General features: G+C 42.3%; 1 protein-coding gene across 2 annotated transcripts; it reads left to right on the top strand.

The window, feature by feature from the left end:
• Positions 1-1139: 1139 nt before the first annotated feature.
• n4bp3 (NEDD4 binding protein 3) lies at positions 1140-25082 on the top strand. Of its 2 annotated transcripts, none has more exons than XM_035669873.1 (10): positions 1140-1381; positions 19466-19746; positions 19871-20042; positions 20797-21009; positions 21273-21394; positions 21540-21735; positions 21819-21911; positions 22007-22258; positions 22443-22701; positions 23481-25082. In XM_035669873.1, exons 2-10 carry the CDS (start codon positions 19499-19501, stop codon positions 23876-23878), a joined length of 1953 nt encoding a protein of 650 aa, XP_035525766.1. In that variant the 5' UTR covers positions 1140-1381; positions 19466-19498; the 3' UTR covers positions 23879-25082. The 2 variants fall into 2 exon arrangements, with proteins under 2 accessions (XP_035525766.1, XP_035525767.1); XM_035669874.1 differs by lacking the exon at positions 1140-1381 and adding an exon at positions 8055-8805.
• The last annotated feature ends 900 nt before the right edge of the window (positions 25083-25982 follow it).

Genomic DNA, 25982 nt, shown 5'->3' with positions numbered 1-25982 from the left:
ATTGTTGTGCATTAAGCTTGTACGTTTTATATACTGACACTGTTGCTCTGTCTTTTTCTACTTATTTCTCCCTGCCAAACATAAAGGCATAGAAAATAAATAAAATAAAATAAACAATAAAACATGATGATGATATTATTAGAGTGAGATATCGTACCCAAAAATATGGGTCACAACATATATATTAATTAACACTGGGTTGTAATATTCATAATTACATTCATAATTGTTTACACTAAAAGAGAAATGTTGCTATACAGAAAAAACAAAATTATGAGTATATATATTTTAAATGTTGCACTATTTTGCGACTAAACAATTAATCGACAATGAAAATAATTTTTAGGTGCAGCCTTACAGAAATGTGTTTTCGCTCAGAAGGATACAGTCAGTAGCTGTATTAGTCTGTTAGGGGGCCCCTATTGACTCCCTCTGTATGAATCCAGGTGTTCACTGCACACAGCACACTGCACAGGGCAGCTTCATCATTTACCAAGAGACCAACCAGCACTCTGAAATAACCCCACCCAGGACCAGGTTTTATTGTGTCTGTCTATTTAGAAAAACACACTATATGAGTTCAATATAACCCATAAAGGCCTCACAGTACTTGCAAACTACATTTCCCAAGAGGTGGAGCTTTTGCCACCAGGGTGAACAGGTGTTGTGTGCATACTGATTTGGGGATGATGGTAATTATTTGGACTTACCTGTCTATTGTTGCATTTTGCATGCTCTGATAAAGTTTCAGATAGACCGAAAGCTTGCTAAATAAAGTAACATGATTGCATGGATTAAAGCGTGCTGAAATCTTCACTTTCAGTCCAATATAACCTAAAATAATAGTCTACATTATACTAAAATGTTGACACAGGGTTCCCGTACAAGATTGATAACATTAGCTAATAATGCAGGAATCCTGGGGGCTTTTGGGGGCCTTGGGGTGATCCAGCCATAACTAACTGTGGGTTTCTCTTCCATGCCTCTGAATGTCTTCCTTTATGCAGCGCATCTACTTCTCTGGTCACTAGATGGCGTTGTCTCTCTGGAAGTGAACTCGGTCCAGTTTACGGGGGGGGGGCAGAAAGCACATGTTTCCCTGCAGCTCATGTTTTTCCTCTCACTCTGCTCTCCTCCGTTCAAACCTCCGAGAGGGAAAGAGACAGTCCCCAGTGTGCGCTGCTCTCTCTCTCTCTCTCTCTCTCTCTCTCCGCGCAGACAGCAGGCTGATCGCTGCCCGCTCCTCTCCGCGCTTAAAGTCCTGGAAAATATCCTGCGGAGCCACGTAAACGCAGTTTGTTTCATTATATAACCGAGCGAGAGACAAAACTGCAGTAGACTACCAGAGCTGGTCCAAGAGATGTCCTGCATGCAGAATATGGTGAGCGCCAATTTTTCTAATATTTCCCCCCCTCCACCACCACCACCTTGCACATGCAGTCGGGATCTGTGTCAGTGTTAGTGCGTGGATAAGTTGTAGTTCATGCTGAAAACTTTCTGCACACTATACCTGAATAAATTAACTTGAAGGCATGTTTGACTGTGTAGAGATTAAAGGCTGTAAACTAGTGGCACGGTGTTGCTTTCAGCTAGATCAGTCCCTAAATCAGGGTTAATCCTTACAATTTGTTTTCACTGTTGTGCTGGCATTTGCAAGATCTTTCCACTATGTGTGTGTGAGAGAGAGAGAATGAGAGAAGAAGGAAGAGACTGACGGATGAACAATGATTGTTTTTTTACCATTTATTTCCTGTCACTTTGCAGCTTTGGTGGTCTCCTGCACTTCCACTGCAGTGTATTGAATAATGTTTGGCCTGCACGGCCATAAATGTTTGGGTTGAAGCTCACACTCCAGGGTCTCTTTTTGATGCACAGAAGTTTGGGGACAAAAGCTGTTTCTGTGTGTAAGAGAGCCTCAATGTGTGTGTGTGTGGGTGGAGAGTCTTGGGGACTGCCAGGCTGTTGTCGTGGAGACCAGAGGCCACAGGTGACCTCTGACCTGAGGACTCATGGAGCGTTGCAGGAAGAGTCCTTTTGAGTGTGGTGGTGGTTATGGGTGCGTGCTGACGCAAGTGGAGGAGCGCGGCTGACAATAGAGAGACAATAGATGTGTGAGCTGTTGTTGGAGACTGTGTTGGTAACCAGTCCTGCAATTTAGGAATGGATTATAGTAGGATTTAAAGATGTGATAGTGGGGTAATATACGGCTGTTGTGTGAGCCTGTATGACTGATCGCTGCACGGCAATCACTGAGACAGCTCAAGTAGTGTTTGGGGTTAAAGTCACCACTCAAAAATGCATTTCTCCATGTCATCCAGCCCACTAACTCATGACACAGAGGTGAGAGATTTCGCCATCAGCCTTCCTTTAGCATGAACTGCAAATAGTGCTGTGTTATCTAAAATTGTGTGAGATCAGGGTTGACTGCAAGATTAACAGTTTAAAGGGTCGGTTCACCAAAATCGCAAACATACACACAATGCAGAAGTTATTATTAGTGTCTGTAACTTCCTCAAAAAAGTAGATGAGTGGATTTTGTGCTGATAAAGAAACTACCTGCATGGCGAGATACTATGTGAGAGAAGACCCTTTAAGGTTGCATTAAAATAAGTGAATCAACTGTTGTAGCTTCTTTTAAAAGGAACAGTTTTAGCATCTGAGTCTTGTCACATTAACACGATCAATTGATTTGCAAAATGGCCTTTTTCAGTCTGCGCTTATTCGATTACTTGATCGGTCCACAGGAAACTAATTGTGGCTCATTCTAACGATCAATTGATTGTTTAGGTTATTTATCTAGCAGCAGCAGCACGTGCTGATTACAGCGTCTCGCCTATGAGGTTTATGATTGCTTGTCTCTGTTTGGTGTAACAGTAGAAAGAGTAGAGTATATAGATAAATGCTTATCGCTTTAGGTTCTGATAACTTGTGTGATGGCCATCTGTCATCTTTTTGAACATTTGAGAAAAAATAATCAATTATTAAAATATTTCCTTTCTAATTGTGTAATTTTAATCTTCTCAAAGTGTTATTGCCACATCATTAACATTCGGCTATGTGATCAAAACTTTTGTGATGCTCAATTTTGTCAATACTGCAAAGCCCATCTGTTGACTAAAAGCATTTTGGGAGATTTTTGATAACAACCTATTAGCACGGTCTGGCTCTCTGCTGCTCTTCTCTCAGCAGAATCAGCCAGACAGCTGATGAGATGTCTTCATTCAGCTGTTTGAGCTCCCAGGGGCTTGACACTCCCCTGTGTGTGTGTGTGTGTGTGAGTACATGCAGCTCCTTACGGTACTGGCAGCTGATGAAACACTAATTCTGCCGAACAGTCAGATGTCTGCTGACCATTTGCTTAGTGTTGCCTAACCTCAAGAGAGGAGGATACCAACTCCTTTCCATCAAGGACAGTCACTTTGAATAAACTCCACACCTCCGTGTTCCCACAGTGGGATGTGAGTCCTGATGTAAAGCTTAAATAAACGTAAATACTACCCTGTAGGAGCCCGATAAACCCGACATCCTTGTCACCATAGTGCTGTTTTCTTGTTGCATGTAAGTGCACTGCAGGTCAGTCATGCATACTACAGTCTAGCAGATGGTGTAGCAGGGGAGAGCTCATAGTGGCACTGTGTTGGTTGACAGAGATTTCCCTTCAGGCCAGCCAGCTAATCAAACACTAATCAGCCCATCTTGCACTCCCTGGGTTTATACTCCTCAACTGTTTCCTTCTCTCTTCAGGGTTTCCTCTCCTTTATTTCCCTATTTTCACATTGTTTGCTCCTAATCTTGGGCTTATCCTATTCTCTCTCCTGTCTGCACTCATCTTATAGACTCTTTATAGACAAGGCCATGCCTGACCGCTCTGAGGAGAAAGTGTCACGCTCTTACACTTAGAGCTTTCACTCCTCAGTCATCTCTTCGCCTGTGGCTGGCCTGATACGCTCTCTGGGCCGTCTGTCGCTGCGATTAAAGGCTGGCTGGGTTAAGAAAATCATTGTGGGACTTGGCCAGGCGTGCACGACTGCCTGCCTAGATTCTCCCACTGTTGGATATAAGGCTGCTCAGAGCTATAACAGTAAATTGTAATAGTTTGGTGACTTTATTGTCAGTAGAATCAAAAGAAAGTGTTCATCGGTGTAAGTAACTGCTAAAAAATAGATTAACTGACCAGTCCAGCCAAACATGTTGTTATTCTCGCAGTCTTAAGTGTGTTTGACAGCAGCTCAGATTTAATTAGGCTCAGTAAAACATTGATTTACCTTCGTCAATTTGCATGGCTTATGGGCTTGAACTGAGTATTTTGTAAGTGCCAAGACAGAGAACACACCCAAGTTAATTATTATCCCCAAGTGGCAGGTGTTTACAGCCGAAGATGGATCTTTGAAAGTATGTTTCCATTCCCAACATTTCCTTCTTACCTACAACTTAATAATTTAAAAGGAAACTACTTGTCCTTGAGACACCCTAAAGTTGCACCAACATTTCTATATTTACAATTGCTCAGTTGATGATGTGTAATGTGAACGGAATTGCTTGTAGTGACAAAACCCACAGAAAAACATCATCCACCTCTGCAGTTCTCTTCAGCTCTACAGAGCTTTTCAGAATCTTTCAGATCAGTGTTTTGCTTTGACAGTTTGCAACTTTACAACTTTGATTTTGGCAGGCAGCATTTTCTGCAAAACACTCTAAAGCCCCACTGTACGCTACCTGCACAGCACTGAAAGGCAGACAGACGATGTAAGTGACTAGTTAGTGGAGCTTAAGGAGCTAAAGAGACAGGTAGTTTCCTCAGGAGTCGGAGGACACCAAAGCAGAGCCAAAAGGAGTGTCAGGTGGCCACAAACACGACTCCACATAAATGCTAATGTTGCACTGTGTCTGCTGGATGTGTAAATATCAGTCCCTCCAGGATTTCACAGGCTTTTTTGGGGGATTCTTGCTGCCTAAAATGCCTGATTTCAAATGCAACATTTCTAAGAAATAGCGATGCATTTTTCGAAAGTTGCAAAAGTAGGTGAGATTTTTTGTATAATTCATTCAAATTTAAAGGCAATTTGTTTGAGTGAGAATACAATCCCTAGCAGTCTTAGCCATAACAACTTTATATGTGTCAGTATTTGTGTTTACATCTTGTTTCTGTTGCGCCCAAGTGGCCAAAAGTGTTTAAGGGCAGGTTACTCTTTAAAGCAATATTCTTAATATTGCTTTAAAGAGTAACCTGCCCAAGTCAAGTCAAGTTCTTTGAGTATGCCTGACTTAAGATGAAATAGATAAGGCAGGTTACAGCAGGAAAACCAAGTCTGCTAAAGTACTATGATCTCAAAATAACACCTGGAATCACAGACTGATGATATATCACTGCGTGCAGGCATCTAAGCAAAGGTGGCAGTTCTTTTCGGGGAACAGACTGGGATGTCTGAAGTATGTTCTCTCTGCTTTCCATGTCCAATCCAAACAAGTCAGAGCTCTTTCCATACACTTTAAATAAACAGCCTCTGCAAACATCATACTTGCTGTCTACTAAATCATTTAAACTACCATTGTGATTGTGTAGCCATAACTTGGATTTCTATAATCATGTTTAGATTAGACGTAGCCACATTATAAGACAGAAAACAGGAACCACTTATGAAAACTTTTCACAAAACAACTCACAGAACATCACAGCTTGATGATGTATAAGTGTAAGTGTGAACATGCATGGGTGGATTTGGCATAATGAGGAGCAAGCTCGCTGGCCCACATGCTTATTTCTGTCAATCAAAATCTCCTCTGCTGCCAGATGAACCAGACCCACCGTGAGCTTAATATTTAATCATTGTAAAATCTACTGTGTCCAGTATTTCCGGGGTTAATACTGACTGCGTGGTTGATTGAACTGCCACATGACTGCTGAACAATTGTTTTATCCTCATGGGACAATTGGGACCCCATGACCTTCAGAGGGGAAAGGTCTGAGAGTGTAGGAGGGTGGACGGACCCCATACTGTGGCCATTGTCTTTAAATGTCACCAACTCAGAGGGCAGACGGAAATAGCTGCTCCCTGCCACTAACTCGCGCAGCATCTCATCCTGGGACTATTGTCTTGTTAACGAATGTATCCTTCTTTTTCCCCATGAGTCAGCCGTGGTGTGTTCACCTCAGCTCGGCCTTATCGCTTCCTCGTGTTTTTATTGATCTTGCTTATCTGCCCGTGAGGAGCCCCCGCGTTCGCCTGCCTTCTCTAGATATCAGCAGCAATAGTTACCCTGCGTATGTGTGTTGGGATGAATTGTGTGTAAAGTACTTTGGCCCTTGTCTCTTTTATTTAGTCTGAAGAGTTGTAGCATTGCAGAACAAAAGGCCACGAGTCGAAGCCCTCCTCTGCAAGTGGGCATTGTTGTATATTTATATCTACGTGTACAAGTAGCCGTCGTCGAGGCAGCTGCAGCTCTGTTCTCTCCAACGGCATTTCAGTTCGCTGTCACATCCTGTTCTTTTTTTACATAAAATCAATACAGTGGATTTAAAGGTTGCATTCAGTTACCGTGACCTGCTCATGTCTCATGTTGGTCATGCAGGTAGAAAAGTGGAGCAAAGCCTCACTTCTCATCTTTTACTCGTCTTGGTTTTTTTTGGAAGAAATTGTTTCCTATTTTGAAAAGTACATGTATTCATTTTCTTGCTGAGAGTTAGATGAGAAGCTCGATACCACCACACATATTTGTTTGGTAAGTATCAGGATACAGCCAGTTGGCTTAGCTCAACACAAAGACTGGAAACGGAGGTAAACAGTTAGTTGGCAGGTACAAATGAGGTATAACATGTTAATTATTGAGCTTTAGAGGTGCTTGTAGGTGGATTTTGTTACCTTCAAACTAGAGCCAGGTTAGCTGTTTCAAGTCTTTCTGCTAAATTAAGCTCAATGGATGCTGGATCAAGCTTTATATTCACAATACAAACATCTGTCTCATCAGTGTTTCAGCAAGAAAATGAAAAAGCCTATTCCACAAAATATCAAACAATTCCTTTAAGAATGGGACCCTCTGTGGAATAAGATAGTCCTGCTAGCTTCTTCTAAATCCTTAGTGATCAAACTGTCAGGTTTTACTAAAAGAACAAATTCCAGACTCACAGATACACCAAGCTGACCAAGGATAATTTTATTTCTCAAGAGCCAGACATCCAGCATGCCTCCCATAGCTGCTTCCTGTAACGTTATTGTCCAGGAGGGCTTAGCCAGAGGAAATTAGTCTAGCCCGAGTTGTCGTCTCGTCTAGTTGACTGGTCAAACAGGTATAGTTGGCCCCAACTTGTTCCTCTCTGCTGTTTCTGCCATGTATCTCCATCTATGGGTCCCCACATTCCTATCCTCTTTCAGTCCTTACTCTCCCTCCTCCTGCTGCCATTTTTACATCCATTCACACATGCACCACCTTCACCACTCCTCCAGGTTCCCAGAGCTTTCTTGTTGGAGCTGCTACGTCGGCCAGCTGGGAGACTTACAAGTGAGAATCTGTGGAATCTGAGACTGGTTATGCCTGTGGGGCCCAAAGGTAATGAGAGGGGTACAGCGGCACCTGCTCGAGTGCTAGACTGGGCTGTCTAGCTTTGATGGGGTTATCCCCTCCTTTCATTTTTCAGCTGATTTTCTTCAAATTGCACTGGGCAGGCCAAAGGGCACCACAAAACATCACATTTTTGCTCTGGAATGCCTTTAATAGCTTGCCAATCTCTACATTGTGCATCTCTGGTTGGCAAGGTGCTTTATTAGATGGGATTCCTGTGTGCCCACCTATTGGTGCCAGCTTTAAGAAGTCCAGATGCCTCCTTCACTCCCCTCAGCTCTAGTGGCCTAGATCACAAGGCAAAGAATAGAAGAGACTTAAGGAGCAGAGAACAATGTCCTCTTTTTTCTCCCAGCTCAGATGCAAGTGTCTCTAGTTTGAGTTATGTAACTTGATACGTCGCAGAACCCGTCCAGTAACCCAGCCTTAGGAAGGGGGACTTACACTCAGACTATTGTCCAGACAGTCCACGCTGAGAAAAAACCCCCACATGCTCTCATTTTCCACTTGTTCCTCATCTGCGCTCTCTTATTTTTTCCTACCCCTCATCCTTCTTTCTCTGTGTTCCTGCTGTCTGTCTTTTAACTCAAGTCTGATCCCTCATTATTGTCTTATTATCCATGAGCAAACAAGGCACATTGCATTGTGGGTTTTTGTCCAGTGAAGCTGGCTCTCGTGTGTCAGTGCAGGGTCTGGATTGACCGCCTCAAAGCTTGCTCACATGCTGGGCTTTTGTCTCTAGAACTGGGAGAACAAGTCCAACCACACCAGCCCCTGAGAGGGCTCAAAGAGCACAAAGAGATGAGCAGGTGAGACGTGGAAGAGGAGGAAACAGGAGAGAGTGCATGGTGAGCAGGAAAGTACCAAGCTCTATCGGGGGAGACAAGACTGACTTATAGCTGCAGCAGAGCTCAACTTAGTGATTTCTCCCAGTTTCCTGCAGAGAACACAGGTAAATCTTCAGTGATGTGGCTGTCTGTATTGAAACCATCCTCACACACGGCTTAAGATCAGCTTAGTCGTCTATTTAGATCGGTGCAAAGTCATCCTGTCGTGGCCTGCAGGTCAGCGGTTAGGACCGGGCAGCTCCCTCCCATCCACACCTCCCAACTGCCATCACAAACTGAGAAACAGGAAGTCATGTGGCGTGATAATCAGTAGCGCGAGCATGAGACAGAAAGAGAGAGAAACAGAGTGAGCATGGGATCAGGAGCAGAGAAGTAAAGTTTCAGGTGGACAGACACACAGGTAAACAAGTTTTTCTTTTTTCCTGCCTATCTTTTTTTACCTCTGTGGGTCTAATGTCATTAAAAAAAAATTTATTTACTTGGAAAAGTCACTGTTACGATACTGAAACTCCACTGTCTGCTGTTTAATACTGGGCTTCAGATCAAAGCAAGAACTCGCCTAACCTGTATGTGTATATTTTATACATTCCTGAGCTTGCTGCTGGCATATACACAAGTCAAACTTTGCTCTGTTTCAAACTCAAAGTGCTCTGAACCCACTGTGATTTAAGGCTGCATTGTCAAAGAACAGCTTAAGCTGCAGAGTGAAGAGGAAAGCGCCCTGATTGTTAATTACTCAGGCATGCTTGTTTGCCGTGGAGCTGAATAGGAATTAGCTAATTTTTTAACTAAATCTTTTCTCCCGGGCAAATGACGTCACACTGAGCGGCAGCCTCAGCCTCCCCATGCACTCCCAGCACAGAACAAATATGCTAATTAACTGTCAATTATTGAACGTCCCAAAGTGGAGCCACATAAAGAGCAATATATAGGATTATCTGCTCCATTGAGCTGTGCATCTTGATTTTTTCAATGTATCCTCTTTCCATTACACGCGCTCGTTTTCTTGTTTACTGATAATCGCTGGTCTGATGGTCTATTTGTGTCCCTGGAATTCCCCCTGAGGACTATTCAGGGCACAGTGTTGTAGCCAAGCTGGGTAACAAGATTTCATTTGACTGACTTTGTTCTTACCGATTGTATAGCTCAAGGGGAAATGTCAAGGTGAGACTCTCCTGTTTCACTGCTGTTGCTTGTTGTCATTGTTAACTCTGCACAGTAAAGTTGTGACCCGAGATGGCTGAACAAGCTGATTTTCAGAAGTTCCCACTGTGCTTCTTCTCAGCACTAACAAACAACAAACACCTACTTTATTTACAGAAAAACACCACAGGAAGAAAAAGTGCTGATCCTCTGACTTGGCATCATCGTGCGTCAGCATCAGTGTTTACTACCTGACAGGAAAGCCTGCTTGGCTGCTCTTATGGTGTTAGGGTGCAGATGAGATCAAAGGAAAAAAAGTTTGCTGGGATGTGATCAGTACAGCTTTTTATCTATGCCTGAACTGGAAAGTATTAACATCTAAAGCAGGCATACTGTGGGTCAATCCATATCAACGTATTCCTCTGAATTCCAATCAGTTTTCAGCTGCAGTCCACAGATTTTCCCATTTGTGTTTGTGCTGAGTGCGTGTGTGGTCTAACATTGAGGCTGTGTGTGGATAGATGCATGCACGTTCACTGCAGCAGTTAAGTGGAGCTGGTTCAGGTGTGGGTCGATGCGGGAACCACTCGATTTCTATCGCTGTAATCACAGAACGGTGACTCCTACATGAACCGCTCCAGGAAACAAAGAAGCCACAGAGAGAATAGAGAAAGAGAGTCTGCTCACGTCCCCTCTATCCTCGCTGTAATGAATTTAATAAGGAGCTAGCTCTGTGCTTTTGTCTTTATCAGCTCAATTTAACACTGCAATGGCTCCCCCGCTCTGATTATGAGGTAGAATTATCACTCATTAAATGTCTGATATTACCAACATAGCTCTCATGGGAACTAGGGTGCTTTGGATAATAGACACTGTTGTTTAGCTTTTTTCTTTTTTTTTTTTAGAATAACCCACAACACTTCAGGGGCTGAAGCAGAGCAACAGGGCCCTCCACATCACCCATATCAGTGCTGTATGGGTTATGTGAAGGCACATTAATTATTACCCAGTAAGAAATGTAAGGAATGTGTTTCTTTCCTCACATCGCTCTCTCCCTTTACATTCTTCACTCTGAACTTCTGTTCAAGCTGATAGCAGCAGTTGGCAAACACTGTACAGGCTTTGCTTGCGAACAAGGTGAACAGAAACCAAACAGAAAATCTGAACTGGATTCAAGATTAGGGGACATGAATAGCATGCCGTTCTGTTGTTTGCTTTCTCACAAATTCCAATGAAGTTAGGTGAGGACATATTTCTGTATAGGGCTGTTTTTACAGTTGTTCACTTCCTTGTTGACTGAAATCTGTGTGTTTAGATATTTCTAATGTAATCTGGCAAAAAGATTGATAAGGAAAAGATCTGGAGGAATAATCATCTCATGACTATCCTCAAAACAAATAAAGAATAGCGCTCTCATTATGTCAGGGACTGTACTTTGTTTATTAACAGCTGGACCTAGTGCCAAAATCATCTTCCACATGAAGATATACAGCACGGTGCTAAAATATGTCATGCTTCCAAGATTGGTCAAAATTGCACCAGCAGTGTAAAGATGCCTCATCCGTACTGTTACTCCATCACCTTAAGATTTACTGAATGTTGGATGGATATTGCTGTTTTTGTATCCATATTTGGATTTGGTCCTTCAGAAAGTCCCCTAAAAGTCCCATTAGAAGCTCTGTCAGCAACCTCTAGCCAACATTACTTAGGACAGCGTTAAGTCTTTTCCGCTAGCAGTTGTTATTTTAGTTGGCAAAATCGACCATTTTCTAGAAATGCTATGCTGCCTTTGTCTACTTCTATCTGAAATCAAGGGCCTGTTGTTTCACTCAAGCAACGATAATTAAGGGGGGCAGGGTTTAGCAAACAATCAATTCAATTTGATCATTTCCTCCAGTTCAACCTCCAGATTATTGACACAGGACTTGCAAACTCTTGTGATGGTGGATGGATGTGAGTGAAGGAACACAGTGTGTTTGTGTATTTGCCTTAAGATTTAATTCTAGTATATAGCATGTTGTTTTTACCACTCAGGGTGATTGGTAGATTACTAGTGTGTGTGTGTGTGTGTTGAGTGAAGGGCAAGTGGATGTCATTTAAAACAACACTAGGGTCAGGTAATTATCCTTATGCTGGTAGTACTAATCTCCTTTTATCTCTCTCTCACACACACACACACACACACACACACCCAGAGGCTGAACTTGTAACCTCACAGAGGGATCAACACAGGCATTCATCTAAACAACATTAGGAATTATGCAATCAATCCTTTTTCATACCACAAATTGAAGACTCTTTGATATTTGAACTAAATAGACTCTTTGTACTGTCGGAAGAGAACTAGAACAGGGTTGTTGTTGAATAAATTCCCACCAAACAACACTAATAATACAGTTGGCGGGAAGAGGTGGCCCTGTGAACACACTCCCTCGAGTGCCATCTTCTCACACTGAAGCAGCCTTATGTAACATCAGTCCGATCCAGATCAATAAGGTTCCATGCAACACCAGCGCAACCAGTCGCCCCAGATAACCCCGACGTTGTTACTGTAGTCATAGCCAGTAATTGAATTCAGAAATACAATACTGTAATGTCAGCAGAGGCAGTAAAGGCTAAGGTACACTGTGCAGACAGCCATCAATATGCCAACAGATGCAAAGAGAGGAAACCCACCTCAGCTGGTTCGCCGTCGAAGTCTTGACAGCTGATTTAGTGGAGTGAGGCCAGGTCAGAGCCAGCAAGTCGTGATCAGGACTGTGAGCCTTCTAAACAGATCTGTAGGGCTCATAAAAATGAAACCAGGTGAATCCTGTTCAGATCCTCTATGAGAGTTTCATAACATTTAGTGTTCAAATTTAGAAGTCTCATCTTTCTACTCAGCATGGAGAGCCATTTGGATAAGGGACCAACTCAAATCAATTAAATGGCTAATATATTGTTTATGGGACAGACTACTTAGTTATTAAATGTTTTAGTCATATCAAAGGATGAACCTTGAGACTGTTTATATTTAAAAAGTAATATCTGTAATGATATTTGCCAGATACCTCGGAGTATGTCACGTAAAAGTGTTAAATTAAAGAAATAATGAAAACACAGAAAGCGTTTGAGTCGTGTTTACGTCTGTCCCACACGTGTCTGACGGAACAGATACACTTCTATTTGAATCAATCCGGCTGTCTGCGCAGGCTTCACTTCAGATCTATTTTTTTCTGTTTTACATGTGCACCAACAGTGATTGTGTGTTGTTTTTATAGACACAACTTGTTAAACCTAAGACATACATGTATGGAAAGCTGTTTAGCAACTGCGTTTGCTCTAAAACTCTATTTATACTATACTATATTCTATTATATTTCATGATTTTTAGTAAAATATTGCTTCAAAAAACCATTAGTGCATCACACAGTGCCAGCAAAACAGTTGGACTAATACTATATTCTTAATAAGAGTTAAAAGTATATACAGTAGTATAATATTGTACACAAGCTGCTCCAGTGTTCCCTAAATGTAGCCATTCTCCGTTGTCAGAACTCACAGAATAAAACGTCTGTGTCTGCTCTTAACTGTCTACGAGCTCAATAGCGCCCTGTATCTACCGCCATGACCAAATATGACCTGTTGACCTCCGTAAAGACTCAAGTGTTCGTCATCAATGAAGACAGTGTGAGACTGAACACTGGGCCTTCAGCGTTAAGCACCGCCACATCTAAACCGCCAGTGAGTTATGTTCCGGGTTTGACAGAGAGACTGCTTCTCGTCAGAGTGAAAGTTGACCTTTCATGTGAAGTTCTGTCTGCGCTCTCATTCAGAAAACAGAAGAAAAGAATCACCTCGAGGCAGTTTAGCTCGAGGCGTCTGACCAAATTTCCATGTCTTGCTTGTGTCTTGTCAGATTTTGACTGATTTATGATGCTCCATGACTGCGTTCAGACGCACAGAAGAAGGAACATTTCATGACCCTGCTCTTCCACAGCTTGGCTCCTCTGAATGGCCCCGGGGTCTGTGGAGAGGAACGGGGTCTGTCTTCCTGATTGTCTCCCATCCATAATGAATAACCTGCTAACAATTAGAGGTTGCTGCTGCTGAGCACTTCTCCGCTGTCATGCCCCACAGCCAGAGACACTCTCACACTCACTCATTACACGCTAGCATGTAAGAGTAAATCAGAGAGTGGAGTTCTCCTTTGCTTCACATGTAGGATAGTTCCTTCCTAGTCGGCCTCTGGCACTGCTCACCCGGCTGCCGCTGACAGATTTAGACAGTCGACACACCATGATATCAGACATGAGTTTAATTGTGTTCACTCTGCTGTAGAAATCCAAAATATCCATTATTATTAGAGAGAATTCACAAGATGCTTGTTTGCATGTTGAAAAGTTGCACTGATAGGCTTAAGATGGCTGTCCTACAGGACTCCTGCATCTCATGTGTTTACTTGCTTTATTTTGGCAACATATTTGGTGATAAGAAGTCACTTGTGTGGTTTATTTGTGCCAGAGATCACTGGGCAGGCAAATGGCATGTTCAGTTATTTTCCACCAATACATTTATTTTCCAGGAAGAATGCACATTAATAAACATCACATTGTTTTCTTTCAACTGGAACATTCAAACTATTCATGAGTACATTCAAATGTCCCTTTTAAGCCACACAAAATATTGTATTGCTGTGACATTTTTTACATTTTCATGGTTCCCAAACAATTAATCTTAAAGACCTTGGTGATACGCAGACTTTTCATCATCATCTTCATTTTGAGCAATTCTGTATTTCTGACCAAATATCTGCAAAATGAATAACATTCCCATCATCCTCAGCTGAGCTTCGTGTTAAAGGTCCAGTGTGTAACATTTAGGAGGATCTATTGGCAGAAATTATATATAATATTCATAGGTATGTTTTCATTAGTGTATAATCACATAAATATAGGAATCATTATGTTTTTGGTATCTTAAAATGAGCTGTTTATATCTACAGATGGCGGCCCGCCTTCCATGGAAACTGCCATGTTAAACGGCCATGGGTCTACAGTAGCCCAGAAGGGACAAACCCAAACTAAACACTGGCTCTAAACAGGCACATTTCACAGACAACCCTCTTGCACTGCAACAAACCGCCATAATATTCTGCCATTTGTTTGTCAGGCTAAATATAATACTGCAGTTCTTTGTAGAATAGATTAAATAAGGCGAGTGGCTGATTTGGTAATGGCTCTACACAACTAACAGCTGTGAAAACTAGCGAGCACAGCTTTGATAGAGCTTATATAATGCAACAGAGTGTGCGCTGTGTGGGAGTTTTAGATGTAACCTGCAAAGTTACCCCACAAACGTAAACAAACTTTGATCATGGAGCAGGGGAGAGAGAGCGCCCAGGGAAGAGGGCAGAGGATCTGGAGCTGCGAGCTATGCATATGCTTTTTTTGGGGCTTTGTTGAGTGACCCGTGCATACACGAGTGTGAGTGAGCGTCCGTGGGAGTGAGTGTTTTGTGCATCAAAAACTGACAAGCCTGAGCTTGTGTTCTGCAAAGCATCCTTGGAATTTGCCTTCCTCGTCCTTCTCTCCTCTCCTCTTTCCCCGTCCCAGTGACCTGTGTGTCTCCGAGGGTTTGAAATGTCCCCTCTTCACGCTCAAGCATTCCATTGAAAGCTTTGTTTTCCCCACAGGACACCTGATTACAATATTTTAGGAGAGAGCGTCCTTGAAACCCTCCTCTTGAAGGCTCCATGCTTTGTTTTCTTTGTGATTGTAGTAAAGTGGCAGTTGTATGGTTCTCTAGATGAGTTAGGATATCATCCTGAGAAAACTCAACCTTCACCGTAAAGCCCCACTGTAAGGCTTTAGAGACCCACACCTCTCAGCAGCATGTTTCTTAACAGCTTTCCTCTTTAGTATGCACTGCTCTAGATCACTAGGACTGTACAGTATTGACAAAAGTAATGTGATTTTTATCATGACCTGTGATGCATACTGAATGAACACAGACGGGAGTGATGTCAGACACACACGTTCTCCGGTTTAATGTATGTAAAACAATATTAAATCACAATATTTAATCAGTTCTTTCAGTTTGGGAATTGCAGTATTCAGGATCACACTACCCCTATTTCAAGATTAACTGTACAATTAGGAAATTATACTGATGCTCAGCTACATCCAGCAGCCTAAGAAGGTGTGCTGGCCAGATATAGCCAAAGTTCCAGTTTAAAGCCTTAAACTTTTGCAAGGACGCCATCAGAAACATGTGCAGCTGATTCAGGTGTAAGTGTACAGTATCAAAAGGATAGAGAGGCATTTTGATAAACTGATGTTAAACATTTTTATGTTTCATCAAAGTTAGCAACTTTTGATTTGAAAAAGCTCGTCAGTGGTTTGAAAAAAGCATAAATCAAGAACAGAGCACTTTTCAATTAGACCTTAACTGTTCAAGGCTGGTAGGAAGCACTGCTTTGATCCGTGTGTGTGTGTGTGTATGTGTGTGTGTGTGTAAGGAGGTGTGTTGCATTTCAGGGGCCCTTGGTTAGTTGAGGCTGGGTTGTAAATCTTGCTGTGTCTCCTGGTTTGCTTGGGCTCATAAACTAGAGGGCAATTATGGAAAACAACTGGATGCAAGATTTCTTCTGTCCTGCAAGATTTGTGGTTGCAGCCTAAAAGCATTTTTACCCTCCTATCTACCCAAAAGGAATTGCTGTGCCTCAACCACCCACCCTCACCTCAACCCCAGCTTCCCGTCAAGCATCGATTGGCTTCTCATGTCTTTGGTAGATACGAGACACAAACTGAGTAAAATACTGTTCCTAAAAATACAGTGTTAGACCTTGGCCAGTGGCCATTAGGTTTGGCGCACTCATGATTTATTCATATGGTGTCAGACACATACACACTCAGCATGACCTGCACTGACTCATATCCATCATGTCTTACCCTGACCTGGGAAAAGTAAGACTTCCTGGTCAGAGGGGGTGTGTCACATTTTATTTGACTATATTCATCATCATTGATTATCTGCTTTCTTTCCTGAGACTGAGTTCAGCCTGAATTATATTGGCTTATTAAGAGCCGGATGCTTTGGTGGAAAGTTTTACATTGGGAGAAATAGTACCTCATGAATATAAACATGAGCAGCTTGGGCTGCTTTGATCTCAGCCTGGCGGAGAGCCCTGAGTGGAGTGGGTTGGAGCTGCCTTTGCACAGCTCTCTCTGCCTATTTTAACCATTTGCATAATTGTTATAACTGTGGAGGCCAGCGGAGCAAAGCACTTGATAAATGTGGATTGTATTAGAAGCAAGATGAGATGCCAGAGTGTCACTGCGGGTGTCTGTGTTCATACATAGTATATATCAGTATGACAGCAAGAGAGAGAAATGGCTTTGAGGTAGTGTGTGTGTGAGTCAACAGAGTGCACGGACTGAGAACTGACGGTCAGGCGGCAGAATGGCCCAGTCATTAATTGGAATGAGCCCAGGTTTGATCACCCGTGTAGCGATGCACCTGCCAGAGCCTTCAGAGCAACCACCATACTGAGTTTCTAGCATGTTTCATCCAACAAATATTGTTCATAATGTGCAAATGAAAACAAAAAACTATTTTCCAAAGCTGGATTTCCTTCCTTCAGTCACTTGGTTCAATTCATGTAGCTGTTGTAAAAACAACTTGCAGAGACCTGAAACTGGCTTGAGATAGGTGATCAGTCCCTCGTAGTGAGCAGTTTTTCCACAAAGTTCTGCTATTGTTTTATAACCATGCAGGAGCCAGCAGGACGTTTAATGACGGTCTAATATCTCAGGCTTGAGTGACACCTGCCAAACAGCACAGATCTCTAATGCAAGAAATATCCAAATACACATGATTATTTAACAGTATTCATGTTTGCTCAATAGTGATCTTTCAGGTTGGATCTTGTGATGACATACCTTCATAATAGAGTGGTTTTTGGCTGTCATATCTAAAAATATCAGATGTCTGATGTCCGTGAATGCACGAAGGAGGAAAAAGTTTACCACAGAACAATAAAATATCTTTGCCAAGGAAATGTTCTTTGTGCTGAGCTTACTAATAGTTTCCTACTTAAGAAATTCTTTTTTTGATTTAAATTTTAAGTATTGAAGAGTTCACAGACAAGGACATTTTCCAGTATGGCCCTTTTAAACTCTACCTGTTCTCTGAGTGCCACATAAGCTGGCTGAGCACAAAAGAAGAATTTGCCTGCCTCAGGTCCTGTTTATAAGCAGAGAGACTGCGGCGTGTTTGTGTGTTTTATGGTCTCAAGAAGGTTTTATGGCTGCTGGGGGTGTTTTTGCACTGGAACAGAGGGGGTCAAAAGGGTGAAATCAATAGTGATCCTTAATGAGGTTGTCTGAAAAGAAAGGAAGGGAGGGGATATTTGGGTGATTTGACAAACCGTGGTGGGGAGGTTGTAGAGAGAGGATTTGCTGTGTAGAGCTGAAGAGGCTCAAACTCAAGTTGACAAAACAATAGTGTCTCTTAGGTAGGTATTTGGGTAACTTGGCAACTGGTTTAGTTTTGTCAAAGTCAAGAGAAAAATGTTCATCATTGTATTGTTTCTGTTCTCTACAAAATGCAGCCTGCTCTGACTGACAGGAAACATAATCTCACACGGACATAATATCTGTTGAAAATGTATTCAGGCCATGCTAGACTTATGAAGGCACACTGATTTGTACATTTGGATACACATGATTTTCATGAGAGACAGGAAATTTGCAAACCGAATAAGCGGCTGCAGTGCTTGATTAAATTGTCCATAATGTGCATCATTACCAGAGCATCTCTGTCTGATTTTTTCACTTGTTTTTTTTTTTTTTTAAGGAAATGAGCCGTGCTGTTGTAACCTAGTTAAATCAGAGTTACATAACAGGATTGTGATGTGACATATGCTGCCTGACCTCAGAATAAAGTACATGTTTCACGTGATCCTGTAGTCTTTTGATTTGCCGTTGGGAAAGGATAACATGAGTGTCTGAGAGGCAAACATCATGAAATAGACATTTCCAAATTGGTTTGGGGTTTATCCTCTTTGTAAACACATTATTTTACATTCCTTGTTCTCCTACAAAAGCGTTGTCATGGAGGTCAGTTTGTGTGTTTGTTTTGTAGTGATGTGTGATGTTGTGGGAAGCTGAGTTGTTCTAGCTGTGCTTTAAGACAGCTGTCTGTGCCAAGAACCACAGCTGATGAAACGTCTGTCAGCTCAACCGTCTTCCTCCAGAGACCAACATCCACTCAGGGTAGTAAAGGGGCATTTTATTTCAGTAAAGGAGGAAAGAGAAAAGTCTGTATTGATGGCAGTGTCAGTCGGTCCAGTACTTCTAAAATATCTCGAAAACTATTCGATGGATTGGATAACATTTTGTGAAAACATTCCTGGGTTCAGAGGGTAAACCATGCTGACTTTGGTGACACCCTAGCATTTCATCTTGTGCCCAACAGCTTTACAGTGAAATATCTCAACATGTAGTAAATCGACTGGCACAACATTTAGTTCAGACATTCAGGGTTCCCAGAGGATGAATCATATTGACTTTGGTTATTATCTCGTTTGTGTCATCACCTAGGGCATGGAGAACTTGTAATGGGCATGTTATTTGCCATTTTCTGACATTTTATAGATAAATGGCTATCAGTTAACTGAAAAAATGATTGATAATGAACATAATTGTTAGTTGCAACCCTAAAAAGCCCAGAATGAACAGGTACCTGGCATTTAAAATGTGAATTGTTTTTAAATCACAGCAGGAAGCATCTTAACAGAAAGCCTATAATAATATGTTTCCATCAAGAGCCTGGTCATCTTATTTACCATAAACTATAAAGGTCTACCTACTTCACCTTCCTTTCAGCACTCATCTCATTTTTGTACTTTCTTTTGTTTTGTTTTGTTTTTACAGAGCACCTCATCCCCCCACAGAGCCCTGTAACCAATGGCAACCTCAGTCCAGACTCTTCCTCTGACCCGTGGCCCTAACAAAAACTTCCGTAACCCTTTCCCAGCCCAGCCCCTCTCCTCCCGTTGCGGCATGGGAAGTGTAGGCAGTCTGGTGGAAAGGCCAGATGTGTCTCCGTCTAAAAGCAGCCGCGCTATCCCCCAGGTGAGACCCAAACAGACCAACGGCCTCCTGAAGAAAGGCTTCACCCAAAGAGAGCTACTCAACTACCTCAATATCACCAGGTGAGTGCTGCCATAAGGAAGCAGATGCGTTTATGGAACATTTAACATGCTGAAACTTTGAAGGTGCTGCAAGGTACCATCAAATTTGACAGGACTTTAGTTGACCTACTGTGCTTCCAAACAGAAAAGAGCCTAAAGCGAACCCAAGCAGTGAAGGCAAGAAGGACATTATCTCTGGCCTCAGCTCTGCTGGTGCCCGCGAGGAGGACAACTTATACGCCAAGGTCTACCACAAAGACGGCACCGAAGTAGATTTGACGAAGAACTCACTTCCAAGTGGGGGCAAATATGAAAAGGTGAATATTGTCGTTTAGAATCCTGAAAAAAGTTCAATTCAAGAAAGTTCTAACTTATTTTTGGATGATTTCAATCTTATATTTTATCAAAGAAATTACAAAACGTGTTTCAACATAACAGGTCATGATTTGGCTTCTATCTCATTTTCTGAAGCTGACAAGAAACAAGTATGTGTATTGCATGGCCTCCTAGAGATCTATTACTATAAGAATAAATACATAACTTATAGAATTAGAGAAATCTTAAAATAATTTAATTTTAAAATAAAACTATCCTTAAAAGCAGCAGGTATGAGAAGGAGTCCTATTCACCAATCACAGATGCAGTAATGACTTCCCTATTGAGTTCTTTTTAATAAATGATATACAGCCAGTGAATGGCTGCTGGGGCTCTGTTAAATTGATCAGTATCACATTTATACATCCCTGGCAGTGTGATGCAACACCCCATAAATCAAGCATAAATAAAAACCTTAAATCTCTTCCAGCTCACCAGCATAGATTGAGAATCTGCCACTTGCTGTGTTCTGAATTTATTGCAGCAATCAAATCTCACCTTTTTTTGCTTGAATTGATCAACACTAGGAACACAGAGGATGTAACAGTATTGATTTAATAGAAACATTGTGATTTATGTTCTATAGCCTACCCTCTTTCCCGTGAGTAAGGTCTTTCTCTCCCCTTTGGCTTACACACAGCTACTTTCTGCTATCATTGTATCCTCTAAATGTGCCCTAAACTTCTTCTCCTCCAGGCTCGTTTTAGGTCTTCTGCCTTCAAGCCTGTCACCCCCAAAAATTTCAGCTCCATGCAAAACCTCTATCCATCTTCTAAGTCGGAGGATGTGGACCATGGCCTTTCCAATGGGCTGCACAGAGCCTACGCCCATGTCCCTAAAGCGGTCTCCACCTCGTCCTCCTCTTCCTCACCCTCCCGTCATGGAGTACAGGCATCCAGTGGTAACAAGGTAACAACAACACAAAGTTTTGATCGGAATACCTTAAAAATATTTTCATGGAGTTCAATTAAACTTGGTGGAACATTGAGGTTTGGGAACAAGTGAAGTAGTTTTTGGATGCAGGATCTAGTCTTTGTACATTAATTACAGAAGCAAAGTAATTAACTACTCATGATTTGTCATTTTATTCAGCCATTATTTGTGACTAAAATTAATCTTTTCTTAGCCTATTAATGTTACACTGATGAATAACTATAATTATGACTGTGTAGGCGCTCTCCTCTGTGCGTGGGATGAGCCAGGAGGATGATAACCTGTCAGACTCGGGCCATAACTCCATGAGCAGCCTGCCGCCGTACCGGCCTCCCTTCCGCCCACACCTGGCTCACATCAGGTCTGCCTCAGCATTATTGTCTCAGCTCTGCTTTCTATTCAAAAGAACTGTTGCTATAATTGATTTTTTTTATACTTAATGAGTGTGTGGGCAGTGATGATGGACGAGATTTTAACAGTCTTTGTGGTTTCTTTTGGTACCATAGCGCATCTATGGGCCAAATCAACACCATCGGCTCCCTGGACCGCACCTCATTGGGCCCCAAGGCTGTAGGGTCAGGGGGCATGGCCATAGGGGAGATGGCGTGTCGGAGCATGGCAACCCTGAGCCGTCTGGCTCCATATGGAGGGGAGGCTCCACCTCCTTATGAATGGACACTCTCCCTGTCTGTTGAAGAAGTGGTGAGTACTTGGAAGATGGATGGGAGGATGAGCTGATCAGTATGATTTACAGATTGGTTAGTGAGTCATGTTGTCTTTTCTAGGTCCGGGATCTGGAGGAGCGCCTGGTGGAGAAAGAACATGAGCTAAAACAGATGAAAAGAAACCTGGATGAGAGTGAGGGCGCCATCGCTCAGGTGAATCTCATTGTATTTGTCTTTTCTTCACCATTAATCTTTACATCCATCTGCCTCTCTTTTGAAGTATAACCCCATCTGCTGTCCGCATGCAGGTGTTTGAAGGGAAACAGCGTCTGTGGGAGAAGGAGGTGGAAGAGCTGAAATGCCTGTATGCCGCCAAGCTGCGTCAGGTTTCCCAGCATGCCCAGCGCTCCCAGCGCAGCCTGCAGTTGCAGGTGTTCAAGGCCCAGCAGGAGAAGAGCCGGCTGCAAGAGGAGCTTGACAGTCTGAAAAGGGAAAGGAGCCAAGAGGCTGGAGTCATGGTAAAGCGAACCAGTCCGACTCTGGAGGAGACGCAGTGGGAGGTAAGGCCTTGGTAGGACAGGGGAGGGACACTTTGTGGAGCACTTAAAGAGTAGTAATTACAGGGGACAGTAGAGATAACAGAATTCCTTCATTGTTTGTCCTCTTAAAATTATAGGCCAGTAGAGTCTGTAAAAATGTTTCTCCTGCCACTATCCCTTATTTTATTATTCTTAAATCTCACAGGTTTGCCAGAAGTCAGGGGAGATCTCCTTGCTGAAGCAGCAGCTGAGGGACTCCCAGGCGGAAGTGACCCAGAAGCTGAGTGAGCTCTTTCAGCTGAAGACACAGCTCAGGGAGACCCGCACAGAGCTACGCAACAAGGAGGGCCAGTTAGATGCACTAAAGCTAGTCCTGCAGGGGACACAGCGTCGCAGATGCCCCTCTCAGACTGCACATGAGGATGGAAAAGGAGTTGAAGAGGGTGCTTCAGCTGGGACAACAGGTAATTTTATGCATCTGTCTCTTAGTTGTGTGTACATATTGTCACTAGAAATGTTTGAGTGCTATGACGGTTCAAAGGAATACACCTTACTTTAGTCATGCTGAGGATCCACAAGTACAGATAAGAGATGAAGTTCATTTGTTGACACAGCACTTAACCTAAAGTAAGTCTGAAAACACTTAAATATAACACAAAACATAAAATCTTGCAACGCCATAACAAGTATTTCAAACCTACGTAAGCCAGCACAGGCCAAGCTGACATGCATGGAGAAAAAAAAGCAAGATAATTATCTGCCACAGATATCTGTTTAACATTCTAACACATACATACAAGGAATGGACAGTTTACCTCGTGTGTAGTCTGATAAATGCACTTGCACTTTGAACTTATCCTAGCCATCCCTTGTGTATGGCTTCTAACACATCATACTTGTATTTCTACATTAGTTTTTTAAGTATGTAAATTAATTGTCTACATATACATCTGTTTGCACACTCACTTGCCTCAAATTGGGCCAAAGTATTTTGAATTGAATTTAATTTAATTGAGCAGCAACGGAGGCATCTAAACTGGGTTTTTTATCAACACAGCAGGATCTTGTCTGGGTTATTTTAAGTTATGATGTTTACATGCTTGGACCCAAAATCAGGTCATTTGACTAACCAGGTCAGGAGCAGAGTTCTCTGCACATTTAAAAGCAGCCAACATCTTTTATTGTATTTCCCCTATGGCTGTGTTGGACTGTAGTTAAAGCCTTGTGAACCTCTTCCTTACAGGAGGGTGTGGGGGCTCTACAGAGGAGCGTCTGCGTGCAGAGCTCCTGCTGGAGCGACGCCAGAGCGAGGCCCAGGCCATGTCTTTTGAGGAAGAAAGGCAGACATGGCAGACCGAAAAGGACAAGGTCATTCGCTACCAGAAGGAGCTGCAGGCCAGCTACTTAGAGATGTACCACCGCAATGAAGCGATGGAGAGGGAACTGCACCAGCTGAGGGCAGGCAGAGAGCAAGGAGGAGGAGCAGGAGGAGGAGTGGGAGGAGGGGGAGGAGGGAGCAGAAATGGGACATTGGAAAAAGAAGTGTCAGAGCTGAGGAGTGAGAGAGCGGGTGAAAAACCAGATGACAGACCTTCCTCTGGTTTGCCGTGGATAGAGAGAATTGAATCATCTGAAATTTGAATGTGACATTTGCAATGCAAACTCTGGTTTCCATGGAAGCCCACATCCACCAGGAAATGGAAAAAAAAATAGACTTGTTTTTTTCAGACTATGAAATAAGTAAATATTTGTACTTACTAAGACAAGATTTTAGAAAAGTAAGTTATTAAGAATTACAAAATGATGTGATAATAGTCAAATGTTGACTTACTATCTCAATAATTCTCCCATATTTTTTCTTTTCCTGGCAAAAATGGGCTTCCATAGGTTCCTGTCCATTTGCCATTTTCTGCCCACGCACTCTTGTTGATTGTTTAATGACCTTATCCTGTAAAGACTGGAACAGTAACCTCCCACAGGGTACACTAATACTGAGGGTAGCTAAACAGAAACACTGCCTGTGCTTCATCTATCCTTGGCAGAAGAGTTGTCAATTCTATAAAAAACACAGCCAAACACTTAGACTGTCCCACTTAAGATTTTTGCCCCCCCAATAAAACTGTAAATGAGTGAATTGAACTACTATTTTGTGTTTATTTGGTAGTTACTTTTTAGTTTGGACTGCTGTATAAGTCTTGACAGTAACCAAAGGATTCAAAGGGATTTAGTGTGGCCCATTAACATCTTAACACCTGTTCAGTCTTTGCAGAAGGTTATGTGGACTCAAGGGTCCACCTGGGCTCTGGGAGGAAAGCTTCATCTCTGGGTTAAGTATCAAGGATTAAAGCTATCTGTTGCTAAGGTACACAAGCAAACTGTCCGCTACTTAAGAAACTGGAAATGTTGAACTTAATTGTCATTCAGTTTCCAGCTCCTGTCAGGTGAGTTCTATATATTTTGTACGTATTGTAAGTTTGATTTTATTGGCCTTTTGTCATTGTATTCCAAGCACACTGTTGTCTTAAATGGGCATACTTCCACATCTTTTGATTGCAGTGAAAGTGATCAATAGATTAGGACGCTGAACATGACTGCCCTGCTTATTGGTGCAATTTGTTGCACATACCCAGCCAATAACATCAAATGCATGACGTAGGTGAAGTTGTTCTTGTATTGTTTATTAATATATGAACATTCAAAAGCCAGCTCTTAATCGACCTTTCAACATACTGTGACTCTTGTCTATTTACTGGAATTAAAACTGTACAGTATAAATATGTTTGTTTTGGATTCACAATAAACATTAATGACGTGGTGTGAAAGCTGTTTAGTTCGTGCTTGCTCCAATGGCATTTTCTGGGGTCAATCAAGTTTGCAAAATGTCTTTATATTAGGGTTTTGTCTGTCTGCAGTTGTCTGAATTAAACTCACCAGAAAGCACTTGTCAAAATGTTAGGAGGTGTAACTGATGGCATTCACCCGAGGGCTCAGGCGCCTGCTGCCTGCTCTGTGTTAATATCTCCACAGAGCGTGCCAATAAAACCCAAGGACAGGAGCTTTATAGCAGAATGAACAGAGCGGTGGAGGCTTTTGGGACTAATGTGGCTTTTAGAGGTTTAGCCTTCAATCCTTATCTCAGCCTATCCCTCAGGGCCCTCCCTGCTCTACCCGGTCCTCACATACCATCTCCTGCGGTACGGACGGCCGAGAGGTGGGAGGTCAGCGGAGATGGAAACATAGGAGGAACCTTGTTTGCTCAAGAAAATAAAGCATCAAAAGTACAAACTAGAACACAGTGCCAAAGATATCCTGGCAAGGATTACAGTTTAACACTTTTAGTTCATGTTATGTTTATGGGTATGCATAAGTGAGAATATATAATAGTGTGAAGCGAGAAACAGCACAGTAAGTCCATAACACAGCTTTATTTTTTACACAAGGTCGTAATCTAAATAGTTATGAGCTGTGGCTGACTCACAAGGCTCTTACCTTGGCATTTAAAATATTATATAAACTGGGGCTTAATATAACTGTACAGCTCAGGAGTGGTTCAATGAAGTGGGATGAAAAAAGATTCTTACCTCATGTTATCTCTCTGTAGGAGGGTTGCAGCACTGAATACCATCAGTGCTGTTTATCTGATGAATTAACATGATTATTAATCATTAGTGCATAATTAATGTGGAAAAAAATGGTTCCTCCTTTTGAAACTCAAATTAAAACCTCTTGCTTGAGATCTAATAGA

The sequence above is a fragment of the Morone saxatilis genome, unplaced genomic scaffold, assembly GCF_004916995.1.
Source record: "Morone saxatilis isolate NCDOM2014 unplaced genomic scaffold, NCSU_SB_2.0 Contig22, whole genome shotgun sequence".
NCBI classification, from domain to species: Eukaryota; Metazoa; Chordata; class Actinopteri; family Moronidae; genus Morone; species Morone saxatilis.
This window is presented reverse-complemented; position numbering and strand designations above follow the sequence as displayed.

Bases quoted from the DNA above. Each gene is read 5' to 3' on its own strand.
- n4bp3 (XM_035669873.1), top strand. From the start codon at position 19,499: ATGGCAACCTCAGTCCAGACTCTTCCTCTGACCCGTGGCCCTAACAAA. The intron at 21,010-21,272 runs GTAACAACAACA...ATGACTGTGTAG, and splicing joins AGGCATCCAGTGGTAACAAG to GCGCTCTCCTCTGTGCGTGG. The intron at 21,912-22,006 runs GTGAATCTCATT...GTCCGCATGCAG, and splicing joins GTGAGGGCGCCATCGCTCAG to GTGTTTGAAGGGAAACAGCG.